The sequence below is a fragment of the Scylla paramamosain genome, chromosome 2 (assembly GCF_035594125.1).
Source record: "Scylla paramamosain isolate STU-SP2022 chromosome 2, ASM3559412v1, whole genome shotgun sequence".
NCBI lineage: Eukaryota > Metazoa > Arthropoda > Malacostraca > Decapoda > Portunidae > Scylla > Scylla paramamosain.
The window spans coordinates 36,635,263-36,651,816 of record NC_087152.1 but is presented as its reverse complement, the minus strand read 5'-3'; the positions used below and the strand labels follow the sequence as shown (position 1 = coordinate 36,651,816).

The following is a 16,554-nucleotide window of genomic DNA, read 5'->3' as shown; positions in this document are numbered from 1 at the left end:
CTAGGCATCTAGTTTTGTCAGAGAGAGAGAGAGAGAGAGAGAGAGAGAGAGAGAGAGAGAGAGAGAGAGAGAGAGAGAGAGAGAGAGAGAGAGAGAATCATACAGACCAAATATGAAGCAGATATATTTCATGTACGTTTCAGGTAATCTATAGCACCTACTACTACTACTACTAATACTAATACTATCGCTATTACTACCGCTGCTACTACTATCACCACCACCACTACGAATAATAACAACAACAACAACAACAACAACAACAGCAACAACAACAGCAACAACAACAACCACTGCTAAAGCTACAAAGAGACAGACAGACCTTATCAACATCCCCACAAAGAAAGTAATGGGGAAGCTGCTGGCGCACTTAAATGGAAGGCAGGGGCCACGCGAGAGAAAACGGAGGGGGATACAGAACCTGATCCGTGGGTGCCAGCTTAACACACCCCTGACGCCCCCCATCCCACCCACCCTCCAGTACACACACACGCACACTCACACACACACACACTCACACACACACATACCGGTCCCATACCCACACACACATTTGTTTGTTCATGCCACACTTTTGCAGTCCGAGGAAGGAATGTCATACCCTTAGTGACATCGGTTGCCTGTTTCTTTGGCGCCGCAACAGTAGGATCATATATCGTTGGTTATAAATAGGATTTTAAAAGAGGGCGTATTTTCCACATTAATCTGAATTTCGCCAAGTCTAAAAGGCAAGATCCTTAAAGTTAATAATCAGCCTAGGACTTGAAGTAACGGGGTCAAGCTTGATAAAGTTAGATTAAAAGAAAAGGAAAGAAAAATATCATTCCCAAATAGTGTTCCAGATGAATTGGATATAGACTTGGTAATCGGGTCATTAGTGTGGAGTCAGTATGGAGCTTAAAAAGAAGAGTAGATAATTGAATGGATAGAGATGGTAAACGGTAAACTAGATATGCTAGTTTTATACATGGACTGCCTCATGTAGGCCTGTTGGCTTCTTGTAATTTCCCTTATGTTTTTTTTTTTTTTTTTTTTTTTTCATAACTAAATTAAGGGAACCATGATCTATAATGTCTTTTTGGGAGTCGAGGAGACTAGCCAAGAAGAGAAAAGAATGATGGGAAAAGGGAAAAGAAAGCCTGCTCAATTTACCACCCTCCCAAAAAGTCAAAGGAAGGGAATACATCAATTTTAATTAAATTTTCAAAAACGTTGGCCAATTATTCCCCGTGTCTTGATACTCCAAAGCGACGGGAGTTGAATCTTAGATGTGATTCTCCGTCAGCCTCACACCAGCAGGACGCACACCACCATTCAGTGCTTTATTATCATTGAATACCTTACCACAGGAAATGCCTTGACGACTTGATCCCAGAATTCTAGGAACTGATAACATAGATAAAGATGTTATCACGGAGATGTGAGAGATAACACTAAGATAGTCCCTGCACTTGTCTCTCGTCAACTCGTGTCCGGGAAAGTAAAGATAGAAAATAGATCCCCATCCGTTCTTTCAGCAGGGGGGTTTCTGGGTTGGTGTAGTGAGTCGAGCGCCGCTCCATCTCGCGAGCGAACTATAGTGAAACATTCCGTTCATTTTAGCATTTGAGCAACGTTCTTCTGGAATATATATTTCATTTGTCGCCGGAACAGTAGAATTATCATTGTTGTTGTTGTTGTTGTTGTTGTTGTTGTTGTTGTTGTTGTTGTTGTTGTTGCTGTTGTTGTTGTTGTTGTTGTCGTTAAACTCTTGAGAGACTAATTTCAAGCACGTAACTTCGGGATGAGCAACCGCAGAATAACGAGTTATACGAGTAAGATTTCCTGAAATTCTGCCACCTTTTCGTCTCGCACAACTGATACACTTACTGAGAAAGATAAATAGTCGATAGATTAGCATGCACCGTCCATGAATATAATTTGTATTTCGTATTGTCTAGATTTTGATTTTCATTCCGACATTTTTTTTTTTTTTTTTCACTAATTAAAACCATTCAGCGCAAGGCCATGCTCAGATGTCGCACAGTGAAGGACAGCAGTGCATTCCAATTATTATCACGACTTGAATTTTCTTCATCATTATTATTAAAACGAGCACTCCTATAAGCTTGACTAGACGTGTAAGATGCGTTGTCTTATTGCAGTACATAATAATCAAGAGAACTCCGTGGACATTGTTCAGCATTATATCTAGAAGCGGATGCTTTGTACATTCATGGACAGTAATCAAGTAACCTTGCATTCCCTTCCACTGTGTTCAGTGTTTTCCTTCAACCTCAATCTACTAACTATCTATAGATTATCAAATTCTGTGAACAAATTATTAATAAGGTCAGCGGACGTAAGATTGAAAGAACGTAAAACTGTGGAAGTGAGTGCTGGTTACTGGCATTCTGACCACGACTGTACTTCATTTTCATTACACCATCCAATACAAACCTTGATGCTGTCGATGTACTGAGCACATTGGTTTTGGTCTAACTGGTCGCTAATGGCTACTGTCACCCCCTGGTACCCGGTGGTGAGCGTGATGCCATCCTGAGGGGCTGCAGCCACACCAGTCGCCATCACCACCGACACCACCACCATCACAGCTGCTCGCACACCCATCCCAGCAACTCACTCCCCACCAAAAATGGTTCGATTTCCCCCTTCTTCGCAGCAAACAAGGGTCGGACGTGCTGCGTTGTTAAACAGCCTTATCTACAGGCCCCCTTACGGGTCTGGTGGAAGCAAGTGACTGAAGTTTCAACCGCTGCCGCCACGTTATCAGCAGATAAGCTTGGGGCTCAAAATGTAATAGATAACAATGCCAACATCTTTACCTCCACCACGTTGCTCTAACCCCACCATGACGACCTTCCCCCAGCCACCACAATACACTACGACTTTAGTAAAGTTGTTGTGCATCATCGCAGCCGTCACTGTCACGATGGTTGTACTGCCACGCTCCAGCGCCATATTCACGTCCTTGCAGCTCGCAACACTTGATTAGGCAGATCCTGTCACTATTTTCTGGCCCTCATCCACGTCATCCAACACGGGGACTACTACCCTTACCAATGTGTTCCCTCCGCCATCGCTATGCCCTCTACTCAACACGAAGTCTTCCGAAGCCAACTGCTACCACCACACTGGGTGCCCTTGTCGCCTTGCCCTCCGCCCCTCTACCTCCGCCACTCCTCCCTTCCACCCGGTATCTTAGCTCAACTCAGCCTCAATTACTTAACTTTTTTTTTTATCCTCACACAGATTAAATACTGAATGTAACATACTTTAAAAACAGTAATTCATGTTTTGTCCATCGTTGAGCATTGTAGAATATCGCAGAATAGATTAAACGCAGGGAATATTGTAATGGTTCGTTTTTTTTTTTTTTCTTTTTTAATATGTCGTGACGTAGGTGCAAGTTTGCCTGTAGTAGCGTTCTTACAGCAACCAGGAGAAAAGTAGAACACCTGGGTCAGGCGCTCCATCTTATCAGGACTGCAGATGTGTTAACATTTGGAGCTCATTATACTGCCTTGGCCATGCGTCATCTCGTTGATAGACACGATACTGTTTTCACACACACACACACACACACACACACACACACACACTTGGAAATATATATCCTTGATGTACACGATGTTGTTCAACACACACACACACACACACACACACACACACACTTTCAAATATCTATCCTTGAGATACACAATACTGTTCACACACACACACACACACACACAGACCTTAAAATTTTTCCTTGATATGCACGATACTGCTCCCACACCTTGAAATACGTAAGGTTCCTCATAGTATTTTTAAACCCGTTGTCAACAAAGCGCATTAGTGATTGTTATCCTCCATCGGCTTCTTCGCTAGAGTTTGCCCATCACATGTTAGAAAACAAACCAAAGAATTCGAACAACAAAAGTATCGTTTTACATTCTTTCTTTCTCTCTCCTGCCTGAGCTGAAATGGATACCTGTGTCAGCGTCCGTATTTTCAATGTTCTATTTTTATTTCTTCTTTTTTTAGACTTGCACTCTAGCTGATAGTCATTCTTAAAGGAAAAGGAAAACTACCCCAAATCGTTTAATGGGGATGGAACAAATAGAAATTCCAGTGAGTTGAAGGAATTCAACATAAATAATTGGTGAGAATGGCAGGTAGGCTGTCTGGCTGGGACGTGGCCCTCCATGCGTCACGCCACTTCTCCCGACACCTCACCCACTGTATCTTCTTACCGAGGCCCAACCATAGACCTCCAATACCCGGAAAGGTTGACTTACGCTCGTACGTACGTGTGTGTCATATACAATACTTATTACATTTAGAAACATCTGTTTAGGTAACACGCCGAGATTCCCTTAACGGTCTTAACCCTTTCAATACCACGATGTTGGTTAAATTTCATTCCGTTCACCACCACAGTTTGTATTCCCAGTACACTGAACAAAATACATATGTGGTAGTCTTGCAGTGACAAGACAATTTGACAATGGTGTATTTCGTCTCGTTCCTTTTTCAAAACTAATTGCTTCTTAGAACAGAATCATGAGGTAATACGCAGGGTAGAGGCAGCAGCTCGCGATGCTCGTCAAGACATAAAAGTACAACTTACAGAAGGTAGCAATAATAGTGTTGTACCACCACTAGTATATATTATAAACTGCTCTTTCGATGCACTATGCCACTTAAATTAAGTAATTATCTTTTCATTTTGGTATAACATTTGTTCTTGTATGACAATATTAATGCACTGCATGTGCAAATATTTAGATACTGGCTGCCAGAATACAGAACAATGGTACCAATTTGCATGTATTAGTTTATCCCTTAGTCAGACTCTAACATCATGTACTGTGTTCTGGATGGTAGATCTTAGCATTTTGCATCTATTGTGTGGATTCTAGTGTAATACATCTAGTGTGTACCTATGCTACAATTTTAAGTTAAATTCTCAATCATTTTCTTATTAAAAAATTGGTTAGCATTCAATTTACCCATGAGTTAGATTAATTAAGGCATTTTGTGCAGCATAAAACCATCATTGATGACTGTCTTGTTTTATTACATGAAATATAATAAGTACAGTGTTTGATTCTGAGGATAATTTACAGTGAAAGGAAACCACAATTTAAATGATATGAACATGTACTTGACATTTTTCATTGCCACTGATACAGTTCATTATCCCAACATAAATCATACATCAAAACCACATATTTACAAGTTCAGCATGTAAGGAAGTTGTCACTGGTGCAAAGTAATGACCAATTGTTCTCTCTCTAAACATGAAATGTGCAGTAACAATATTTCAACAAACTGAGCAAAAAGAAACGAACCACAAAACTAAGCTGTACAACATCAGATAAGTTTCTTCATACTACAGTAGGTATGAGTCAAATGCATCACCAGCATAGAATAGAATATTTGCCACCTACTTTTTGTCTCCAGTGTCTATGGTTGTAGGAGTGATTTGTAAAAAAAAAAGCCTAAGATCTAAACCAATTCAGTCACATAAAATTGAACCACAAAAATCTTCTAAGCTCCCATAACCAACTTGAGGCATAAAAATATTTCTAGCCATGAGGCATAGCCATACAAACATGAGCTGGAAAGGATATTTTCTGAATCACCCAGTTTCCAGACAGCTGAACGACTTCTTGCAGTCTTGTGTTGGAAGAATTTCTGGGTTTGGCTGGACACAGTGAGCACACCTTCTCCATTACTTATGACTCAACCCCTGTCGTTTCATCTCTTCCAGCAGCAGGTTACCCATCTGTGCTGGACTCCTTGACACAATTACTCCAGCCTGTAAGGGAAGCTCTTAATGAATTTCCTTAAATATAAAATATGCAGTAATATGACATTAAACTGAAAGGACCACTTATCATAACCATAGAACCAAAAGCATGGCTGCTTCCTAATCCTCTTGCTTTAATTTATACATGTGGACCCATTGCAGAATTATCATATCTGATTACAAGAGATACCACTTAAAATAAGGCAAGACAAGGCATCAAAACGCTGTCTTATTGTTGAAATACAAATACAAAATGAGGAATCCAAGGAATCCCACTCCCCTATTTCTCCTTTTTATCCCTTTTATGAGACAAGGAATAAAGTGGCAGTATTCTTCCAACCCAGCAAAAGTGTGCAGACAGGCAATGTCCTTTTCAGATTTAAATAATTACAGGAAATTTAATATCCTCACTCAGTCATTACACACAAAATTATAAGATAATACTTTGGAAGTGGCCACAGGATTGGTACTTACACTTTCCAATGCATGAATCTTGTCCATAGCACCACCCTTGCCCCCGGAGATGATGGCTCCTGCGTGGCCCATCCGCCGGCCAGGAGGGGCGGTCAGGCCCGCAATGAATGACACCACAGGTTTGGCATCAGGTCCCTGTGAACAAATTAACCAATTCACTATGGAATATATCAAGAAAATCTTAATAACCAAATAGCTGGTAATCCCACACTGGGTAATCCAGACAAGTCAGACAACTTAATAAATCTCTTATCAAATGAAGCATCCCAGAACATGAAAACAAATATAAACATCTCAAAGCATACTTTGTAATATCTTCTGTAAAAAAACAAATTACTCACTGAGTTGTTTGCTTTAAGGTATTCTGCTGCTCTCTCTTCAGCTCCTCCTCCAATCTCACCAATGAGAATGATACCCTTAGTTTCAGGATCCTGTGGAAAGAATTTATACATGAGAAATAACTGCATTTTATGTAGGAAACCACAAAAGACATTTCTACTGTAATTCATTACTTAACATTTCTAATCAAGCTCAAAATAGAACCTTACAATTAGAATGTTCAGAATTCCTAGGAAAACTGCCAGATTCACTGGCTGACTTCATTTTACTCAAAGGACTCAGTATGCTAAAGAAAAATCTTATGCCATTTATGTCATTATACAAACTAATGGAATATTAGGAACATTTTAAGCCATCAAGCAGAAAGCAAGAAACATGATAAAAACAAGCAAGATAAATACTACGTACATTATCTCAGATTTTGGAATGAATGCTATTTTCTTCTGTCTATGTAAGTTTGAATTAATTTAACATAATTTTTAAGGACTCCTAGCAGATAATGAAAAAAATAATAATTATACAAAATCTTAGCAGGACACTTGTGAAGATTTTACATTTACACCTTAGCTCCAAATATTTCTTCTTTGAAAATACAACCCATCCTTTTACAGCTTCATCCTTCTTTCATGATATGTAAGAGCAATCAACCACAGCAGATTTATAGACTGGGGCTTTACAGCAGCACTGCAAACTCAAATCTCCTGCCTCAAATCAACCAGGATTTTTAGATGTTTTGGGAATTGGTGTATCTGATATTGGCTGGCACTTCCATCCTGGAACAGTCTTGGCTATCAAAAAATTCCTTTACAAGTAAACATAATCAGTTTTTGGGGGACTTGTCAGATAAAACGTTAGTCCCAATGGAAACCAGTGGTGACATGTTTCAAACTAAATAAAGGGTGTAGGATGAATTGCTGCAGGTATTGCTAGAAGTGAAACTATGAGTTATTATTTCAAGTAGAAAATATTCTATACACATATGCATTTTGAGGAGTTGTTTAGCCGTGTGGCCAACCAACAGCTTCATAACAGCTGTGCAGCATCCATGGCAGGATGTGTAGGACACAGGATATTCATTGGTGAAATTGTGAATTATTCCATCTTGATTTCTACAAGTTCTGGAACAGCATTTCATAAGATGAGTAGTATTAACAGACAGGTAATTTAACATTAAACAACACACAAAGATAGTATGGCTGTAATTAGGTAAGTAAAAATTACACACTACAAGGCACCATGCAGGGAGGGAGGAAGGAGCAAACCTAGCATTATATCACCTGATTGTCAGTCAGTTACATGCAGTTTCTATTGAAACTGTGACGGTGAATATGTTTAGATTGTATTGCATAGGTTTGAGGGGGGAAAAAAAATGTCAGCAATGCCATTCACATTCACATTGGTCTTCCTGGCCATTGTGAATTTGTTGCCCGCCCATACTTGAATTTCAAAACACAGCTAAATAAGGCCTCAAAATGTAGCTATATGCCCAGAACATTTTTGACTTAGAATAACTTATACTTTCACCTCTAACAATATTTGCAGAAACTCGTGTTCGATCTTGTGTGTAACAAGAGATTAAAAATACTAACAAAGAAACATTTGGATCTTAGTTACAAGTACTTAGCTTATAAAAACTTTTCTATAGAATGTGAATCACCAAATCACATGGATACTATTAACACAGTTTGCGCAGAAAGTTAGTTCACCCAGCGAGCAGTGAACCAACTTTTCATGAAGTGTTTCCTGTCTGAGAGAGGGATTATTAACTTAGCGCAATAAGTTAAATTGCTCTGATCAGTAACTCTGATGTCTTGGCAACACTATCTGTGCAGGTAGATGCAGCAAATTATTGCCTGCTTTCTTCCATTAGTGCAAGTGTTATCACATCATCCCTCACTAATCTGGCCATTTTTTTCTGTGTTTTTGTGAATATTGACTTTTGGTGTATTTTTCCTGATGGCCAGAAGAGTAACAAGTAGAGAAGATACAGTAGCAGTGATATCACTGCACAAGTCTGGCCAGTCAGTGAAGAATATTTCTGCCCAAACTGGCATCAGTGTCCAAGTGTGTCAGGAACTCATTAAGTGGTTTCTTGATGAAGGCAGGAAGGACCTGCCGACCCCTCATTCCAGATCTGGTAGGCCAAGATTAACTAAATTCAAGGATCCAAAAAACTTACTGGAAGACAAGTATCTGCCAATCCCCACCTGACAGCAAGTGAATTAAAGGGAAAAAACCCGTGGCTGTTGGATAAGATCCCTGTGAGGAGCATGCAACAGTGCCTCCATGATAGGCTGCAGTTTTGCAGTTATTGTGCACACAAGAAACCCCTCCTCACAGCCACCTAGAAAAAAGTGTTAATTTTGCAAAGAAATATCAAGAATGGGATTTGGGGACATGGAGGAAAGTACTATGGTCTGATGAGGCAACATTTTCAATCACAGGAAGCAGTTGGGGATGAGTGTATTGCAAGCCTGACTCTGACCCCCATGTAGCATGGTACACAGAGAAGACAGTGAAGCACCCTGTATCGCTGATGGTATGGGGATATTTCACCTATTATGGTTTTGTTGGACTTTTTGTTTTACCGGCAAATGAAAAAATGAGCCAAAATAATTATCTGGAAATTGTGTAATTATCTGCCTGACATTTTCATGCAGGATGGTGCACCATGCCATACCACCAAATCAGTGGCGCAGTGGGTGTAAGACTGTGAAGTTAAGCACACTAAAAATTGGCCAGGCAACAGTCCTGACTTTAACCCCATTGAGAACTTGTGGGAAATGATAAAATGTTGGCTTTGAAACACCAACATGTCATCTTTTCCCAAGCTGGAGGCTGCCATCAGGAATATTTGGATTACTTTTGCAGCCCAGCAGCTCCATCCCCCAAGAGGTTAAAAGTTAAAGGACAGCATCAAATGCCAGGGCAGCACTACAAAGTACTAGAGGGGTGGTGAGTCTTGGTTTAATTTGTTTATTCATTTATAACCATGACAAACGAGCTCACGAACTGACTTTTCAAGCAGACTGTACACTTAAGATTAATATTTTATAAAATTTAGGTGTGGTACAACACAATGTATCATGAGAGGCATTTTAGAATGTGCATCTCCAGAAAACTGTAAGAGTGTATACGAAGTCCTATATTAAAGCAGCCAGCAACTACTGGTAACTTAGCAGATTCTAACTGCCTCCATTGGCTGGTGGTGATGGTGGTGATGGTAGGCTTGCGGCACACACCAGAATCAAGGAGAGGAATAATCAAAATGCTTATGAAAATCCTTGTCACACTTACCCTTAAGAAAGTCTCAAGACAATCAATAAAGTTGGTGCCATTGAAGGGATCACCACCAATGCCAACACACAGAGTCTGGCCAAGTCCAACTTGGGTAGTCTGGTGCACCGCCTCATAGGTGAGCGTGCCGGACCGTGACACAATTCCTACATTGCCCTTCTTGTGGATGTGGCCGGGCATGATTCCAATCTTGCACTGTGGGAAATTTTACAAGACCATAATCATCACAACTAATTTTCACATACAAAGCATGGTAAGGACTTGAGAACACAAAGTCATTTTAATAATACAATTACATAAAGTAAATACCAGTCATTCCTGAATTACTGTACTTGTGCTCCATAGCCTGACATGGGTTGTGTCTGCCCAAGTACATTATAAAAAAATTATTTCACCAATGCAGCAATAACCTCACAAATGTGGATCATAGAACAAAAGCTGATGTATTGAGTACTACAATCATTGACTTCCTCTAAACTTCCATCATGAATTATCACAAAGCAAGAACATTTCCAAAATAAAAATTACCAGTGTCATTGGAATATTAATAAAATGCAGATAACAAACTGAATAATGAGGGCCTCCAATCCAGGATATCAGTAATGATTTAGGCACAAAAGATTATCAAAAGGTTAAAAGTTTTCTCATAGTTTTTCATAAAAAAAAAAAGGGGGGGATTGCTGGAGATGATAACAGAGATCCAGATGAAATTTTAACATAAAAATACTTAAAGTTTCTAATTACAAATTATCATTTCTAAAGGGAGGATAAGAATACTCCACTACATTCAAGTCTGTAATTACAAATTATCATTTCTAAATAAGAATACTCACTACATTAAAGCCTAGTCAGTGCAAGACTTTGAGGGAGATTAAGGACACTTACATCTAATGCCATGACTATGTTATATAATACAGCTTTCAACCTTGTTCTCTCTGACATCAACTCACCTTCTCTGGAGCAATGATGCCAGGGCAGTTGGGTCCAATGAGGCGAGTCTTGTTCTGACGCAAGAGTGCATGTTTGACCCTCACCATGTCTTGCTGGGGGATGCCCTCTGTGATGCAGACCACAAGACCCACCTCAGCCTCCATTGCCTCAAAGATGGCCTTAGCAGCACCCGGGGGAGGCACATAAATGACGGAGGCATCAGCACCTGAATGAGGAAGGTAGTGCAACACCTGTTTCTCTGGGATGTTATGGATGTGGAGTGAACTCCCAGCTAAATAGCACTTGGCCATCTTGTTTTCTGCACAAATTGGCTCATCCCAATATCAGATAAAAAGAAATGTATTCATGATTCTACTTCATAATCTTTTTTAATATGATAATTCTTAGAGTAATGCATCTAAGAAAGTGGGGCTCTCCAATTTTCCCCACACAAAATATGTTCATGAATGTGAAAACAAATAAAAATTTGTACTTCAGGCTGACCTGTAGCATCCTTAGCTTCCCTCACACTGTTGAACACTGGCAGATTAAGGTGCTTCTTGCCACCCTTGCCAGGTGACACACCACCCACCATGAGGGTGCCATACTCAATGGCCTGCCGGGAGTGGAAGGTTCCCTGCTTGCCTGTAAATCCCTGGCAAATGACCTTGGTGTGCTCATTGATGGCCAGGTTGGGTCGGGTGGCTGTGTAGCATGACCGCACCCCCACCGGTGCCACACCTGCAATTCAGGTGTGAAATTATACCAACTGGTAAATGCTAATTATTATTTCCTAGGATGGGTTACGTTTAACTAATATGATCCTGTTAGAGTAACTTGGTCTACTGTCCTCACAAGTGTACATATTGATTAATTTAGTTTATCAGAGCTACAACTATTACAAGATTCACATGGTATTTATCAGGGACTGAAATGGGAATACTGATGAGTGGAAGCGAATATGACTGAATTAGGGTAATGAAGGTAGGTATAGTGTCAAAAGTCACAAGCTATATTGAAGAGATTATCACTTTGTGTCCTGCCCTGCCTTGGAGCAATGCTGAGGTACTGATCTGAAAATGTAAGGGGATCCAACCTTTGTTAAGTCACTTGTGGAAGTTGCAAAACTGACACCTTTACTAATCAGGCCAAGATGACCACCAAGACCTGGGTAGACTTTGGTTGCCCTAGACGGACGGTCCTGTCACTAAACTGTTTTGTACACTGGTATTGAACTTTTAAGGCTTAAGTTAAATTCTAGAGGGGTGAGGTTCCATATGGAGAGGCAGAGACTGAAACTATGTTAGTTATAAATGAGGAAAGCAACATAGTGGAATTTAATAAATGAGGTGAAGCATTCACTGCTCTGTTGACAATTTCTTTTATAATGAGTCCACAGCTTTTTTTTTTTTTTTTTTTAGGAGGGGACAGTTATGTGTATAACAATTGGGTCATTGCTTTCCCTGCATCACCCGGCCGTCCAGTGACTGGGAATAAACTTAAAATCCCACACAGATGCTGCAGTTGAATGTATAATAGATAAATGGAGATTGATTGTACATATCTTAAAAAACTATCCAATAACTGTTTACAATAATAGCTTCCTCTTGTAATACTTGTAGTTATCAAAATTATACGCAAAGGCCATGGATATTGAAATAATAGCGTTTTCATCCGAAGGTTAGGTTAGGTTTAGCTTAGATTAGGTTTACATTAATGTAGTTCTTAAATTTCACAGCTGATCCCTTCACTGTGTACGTAGATCACGATTTAAAAAAATATATTTAACTCAAAAATAGTTAAACCCGAAATTAATAGACTAAGGTTATTTTCATATTCCTCGACGGCCATTACTACAAAATATAACAAGACTCATGAGCCTTAAGCAATACTGCAATAAAGGGGTGTCAAAGTATCGGTCAGCTGATCACGGAGGGAAGACAACAGTGTGTACTTCGTGATTAAAGTTGTTTTCTGCCTCACGTGATTATCATTTAGCTGTACAACTCCCTCCTGAGTTTTGGGAGCAATGTAATGGATAGTTAACTTGCCGGTGAGACGAGAGAGGACCCGGGTAGCAGCAGCCATTTTAACCTGAAGGGGGAGCTGTACTATGACGTCACGAACAGCTGATTACCATTGAACAGTTGGCGCCAGTGTCAAATATAGCTGAATGTTGTATTAGGTGAAATACAGAGTAGCAACAGTGTGTCAGATAAAATGGAAGAGTATTCTAGGTCAGTTGTTTGATAAGCACAATCATGTAACAATGAAAGTGAAGGAGGATATAAGAGGAAAGGGAGCAAAGGTTGACCTGAATAAGGCCTTCATTCAGAAACCCATTGGTCTCTCACTACGAGTATTTTTCAAAGGCCACAGTGATGATTGACCAGGTTTTCATTAGTATTTTTCCTGTCATTAATTAGGAAAGTTTATCTATCTAGCACTAGGACAGTAAGAAAATAGATAAATAAATAAAATAGTGAAGATGCGGGTTTTTTTTTCAGAATATGGTTCTAAATTCACAATGCCCTCCCTTCCTATCTTGTGTATGTGATGGCTATATACTTTACAAGTCTTAAGTGTGTTTACTGAGGAAGATGCACACAGCTTTACAATCCTTTGTACTATAGATCCTTGGCACAACTCTCCTACATGCACTGGCAATGTCTACTAGTTGCTTATCATCCTGGTTGTAAATGTTTCTAGCTTGTGTTTTGTGAATTCTTACCTTGAATAGCGTTCCGAGTAAAAAAAAAAAAAAATGTAGAGATCGAGTTGCATGGTTCTGGGAGTGAAGGACTACTTGGAGAGAAAATATATTATGTACAGATTTATAATGATTGCGTTATACCTTACCTTGTGATTATTTCGGCCAATAGACCTTAGCTGCATGAACTGTCGCTGTATCCTCCGTTCTGCCTTTGATACATTGGTATGAGATGGTCCAGTTTATTATAGTGAGACAGGTTTGATATGAACAGGAGGTGCGTCAGTGCTGGTATACAGTATCTTCAATCTTCAAGTGGAAAGTCTACATGGCGTGTGTTGCATATTTCTTTCCCTCTTTTTTTTTTTTTTTTCTTACAGAAGATGCTGATATGGAGAATATATAGGAGTAATCATACAAACCAGCTGTAGCATGACAAGAGATGAACGAAGAGAGAACGCGTAAATAGGTAGGGCGCTGCGATCGACAAGGAAGATGGACATGCCACGTGCTTCAGTGACAGTGTTTATCTCCCTTTCCTCGTGGTTGCTGTTCCCGTCACTCCATTACAACCTCACGCACCTAAAATTGCAGGTATAATACTCCTCGTCAAAGAAGCAAAGATGTATAGTGCAGTGGCAAAGATGGGAAACGTGGCCAGTGTTTTCATTATAATTTACTAGGTCTGTTGGTGGGCCTCGTGCATGTCAGTAGCCAACCCATTAGTGTTTTGAATTTATGGAGATATTTTGGTTAGAAGGTGCAATTGGCTGTTATTGAAGAGATAGGCAGGACCTTAAAGCTAGAGGTAAATCCAAGGAGTCCATTATGTGGTATTCTCCACACCGAGGAGGCTCAAATTCAGTTTCCTTGTTCTACACTGTGCCTCCACATTCGCCATTCTAAATAAACAATGGCAGCCGTTAATTCGCCAAGCTAGCCACCCGAAGCTGTAATGGTTAGAAATGCAGAACCATTGCTCATCTCCATTTCGCATTAAATCTTTCCCTTTCTTCAACAAACTGTGGAGGGCATGTTAAACTCTGCATATTAAACTCTGTAGTGGCCAGGCACAACCTCAGAGTACATGGGTTGAGCTTATCCCAGTTTCGAAAGAATGCACGTCGACTCTGCCCCATCTATTGAATTTTCAGCTATAAGCAACACTCACACATGGAATAATACATGAATATTGGACCAAAGTAAGAATAGAATCTAATGCCCTAAATCACTGACCAGTTAGCATAACGCCTGTTGTGTGTAAGATTATAAAGATTAATACAGCAACATCTGGCAGAGCGCTTGTAAAAGAATAATATTTTAAGTGAAAGCCAGCATGGGGTTCAGATCAGGGAACAAGTCATGCATTTCACAATTACTTGAATATTTGGAAGATCTAGAGGATACTTTGTGTGAGGGAGGCAAGTGTCAATATTGTCGATGTTGTATATCTGAACTGTAAGAAGACTTTCGACTCCATACCATACAAACTCTTGGTGAGAATTTGAGGCTGTGGGCAACAGGAGAAATGTCTTTCAGTGGATCGCAAACTTTCCACACAATAGGTAACAGAATTTTCATTAGGGAGCCCAATACAGGTGGCTTAGGGTATGCAGTGTTGTGCCACAAAGGAGTGTACTGGATCCTACATTGTTCCTGGTCTGTATAAATCACTTGCTGGAAAAGGGAAAACTTTGCAGACAATACCAAAATTTACAGAAATAATATGGATGAGAATGAGGAGTTAATACTTAAAGGAGATTCATTCACTCTGTCAATGACACTAATCTGAAAGGGGAGTCATTCACTCTGTCAATGACACTAATTTGAAGGCAAGTGAGGAAGACACAATGAATAGTGCTGGGTCCTGGGTCAGTAGGGTCAGTATCTTGGGCATGTAACAAACCACACCAGATATATGGAACTTCCATTCTAAACTAGGGATGTTAAGTAATAGCATATCTTCATGTATGTCTTGAGGTCATCAGCAAAGAATTTACATTTAGTTGTTATATATGTTGGCAAGTGACTGATGTAAATAAGTAAGCAGAGAACCCGTGAGGGAGCCCTGTGGAACAGAACTCCACTACATACTGGTGTAGAGGAGCTATGGACACCAAACATTGATACCTTCATAGTTGATACAGTCCAAGATCTAGGGAGCCACTCTGACAGTCTCAGTTTGTCAATGAAGACAGCATGATTCATGTCATCAAAGGCCTTGTTGAAGTCAAATAACAGTCAATAACATAACCAGAATCCAGCCACAGGGTTTTATCATTATACACAATAAGTAACTGATAATCAACAGTTCTTCCTTGTTCAAATCCAAACTGATCATTGGACAAAAGCTGGTTGGAACCAAGGAAATCATATACAGCTGCAGCTATAGTCTTTCTAGGGGTTTGCAGTAGACAAAGGTGACACAGATTGGTCTAGTTTAGGGGAGTATGAGACTACTTCTTGAATATTGATACAATTTCAGATTTTTTTCATTCTGCTGGGTATTTCTCCTGTGTTACAGTTTGCTGGAAAATCCAGTGAAGAGGTAGTATGACCAAACTTGCACTCAGTCTGAGGAATGGATAGTCCATGAAGGCCCATCCATGCTTGAATCAGGATCCAGGGAAGCCAACCTGCTCCTGACATCTATAACAGAGGCAGATACATTACTGATGGATACATCAGAGACTTGATTGGGAAGGGTTCAGTTACTTTGTGTGCTGAGTGAACTAAATGGAAGTTGACAAACAGCTCTGCCATTTTGCTGCTATCAGCAGTCAGGTCACCATCATCCAGTCTGAGAGGATCCACAGAGAGAGCACCAACTTTCTCATTTTGTATATACTTGTGTAGAGGCTTAGGAAAGGATTTTATGCTGGTACCTGTCACTGGCATAGTTAATTGTTCTAAGGCAAGGAGGGCTAAGTGAGAATGTTTTCCATAAGGGATACAACTCTTTATGCCTATCAAACAATCTGCCATCTAGAGGGTGAGAGAATTCCTA

General features: G+C 40.0%; 3 protein-coding genes and 1 long non-coding RNA gene across 5 annotated transcripts in view; 1 reads left to right on the top strand and 3 right to left on the bottom strand.

Annotated features, from left to right (window-relative positions):
• Positions 1-2,857, bottom strand: part of LOC135114403 (calcium-activated chloride channel regulator 1-like) — a 25,020-nt gene extending 22,163 nt beyond the window's left edge. The window contains exon 1 of the mRNA XM_064030309.1: positions 2,440-2,857. Coding sequence (XP_063886379.1) covers positions 2,440-2,610 — 171 coding nt within the window. The 5' untranslated portion in view covers positions 2,611-2,857. The remainder of the gene's footprint in view (positions 1-2,439) is intronic.
• LOC135114507 (uncharacterized) overlaps positions 1-16,554 on the top strand; it is a 94,671-nt gene that overhangs the window by 73,785 nt on the left and 4,332 nt on the right. Inside the window, exon 5 of the long non-coding RNA XR_010275530.1 lies at positions 13,928-14,141. This is a non-coding gene — a long non-coding RNA (uncharacterized LOC135114507). The remainder of the gene's footprint in view (positions 1-13,927; positions 14,142-16,554) is intronic.
• On the bottom strand, positions 5,042-13,041 carry LOC135114438 (succinate--CoA ligase [ADP/GDP-forming] subunit alpha, mitochondrial-like). Its single transcript, XM_064030343.1, has 7 exons — positions 12,889-13,041; positions 11,342-11,578; positions 10,858-11,063; positions 9,908-10,102; positions 6,613-6,702; positions 6,272-6,406; positions 5,042-5,806 (listed from the first exon to the last, which is right to left on the bottom strand). The coding sequence occupies exons 1-7, from the start codon at positions 12,923-12,925 to the stop codon at positions 5,720-5,722; spliced, it is 987 nt and encodes a 328-aa protein (XP_063886413.1). The 5' UTR covers positions 12,926-13,041; the 3' UTR covers positions 5,042-5,719.
• Positions 14,154-16,554, bottom strand: part of LOC135114442 (uncharacterized) — a 53,589-nt gene continuing 51,188 nt past the window's right edge. For both annotated transcript variants that reach the window (XR_010275519.1, XR_010275527.1), the window contains one exon: positions 14,154-16,196. The gene's annotated coding sequence lies outside the window, so the exon portion shown is untranslated. The remainder of the gene's footprint in view (positions 16,197-16,554) is intronic.

What these genes read in the sequence shown, in the direction of transcription:
- LOC135114438 (XM_064030343.1), bottom strand. Translation starts at nt 12,925, where the DNA reads ATGGCTGCTGCTACCCGGGTCCTCTCTCGTCTCACCG. An exon ending in GGTCCTCTCTCGTCTCACCG is followed by an intron (nt 11,579 to 12,888) that starts GCAAGTTAACTA and finishes CCTGAATTGCAG; the next exon opens with GTGTGGCACCGGTGGGGGTG. An exon ending in AGATTCATGCATTGGAAAGT is followed by an intron (nt 5,807 to 6,271) that starts GTAAGTACCAAT and finishes CTTCCCTTACAG; the next exon opens with GCTGGAGTAATTGTGTCAAG.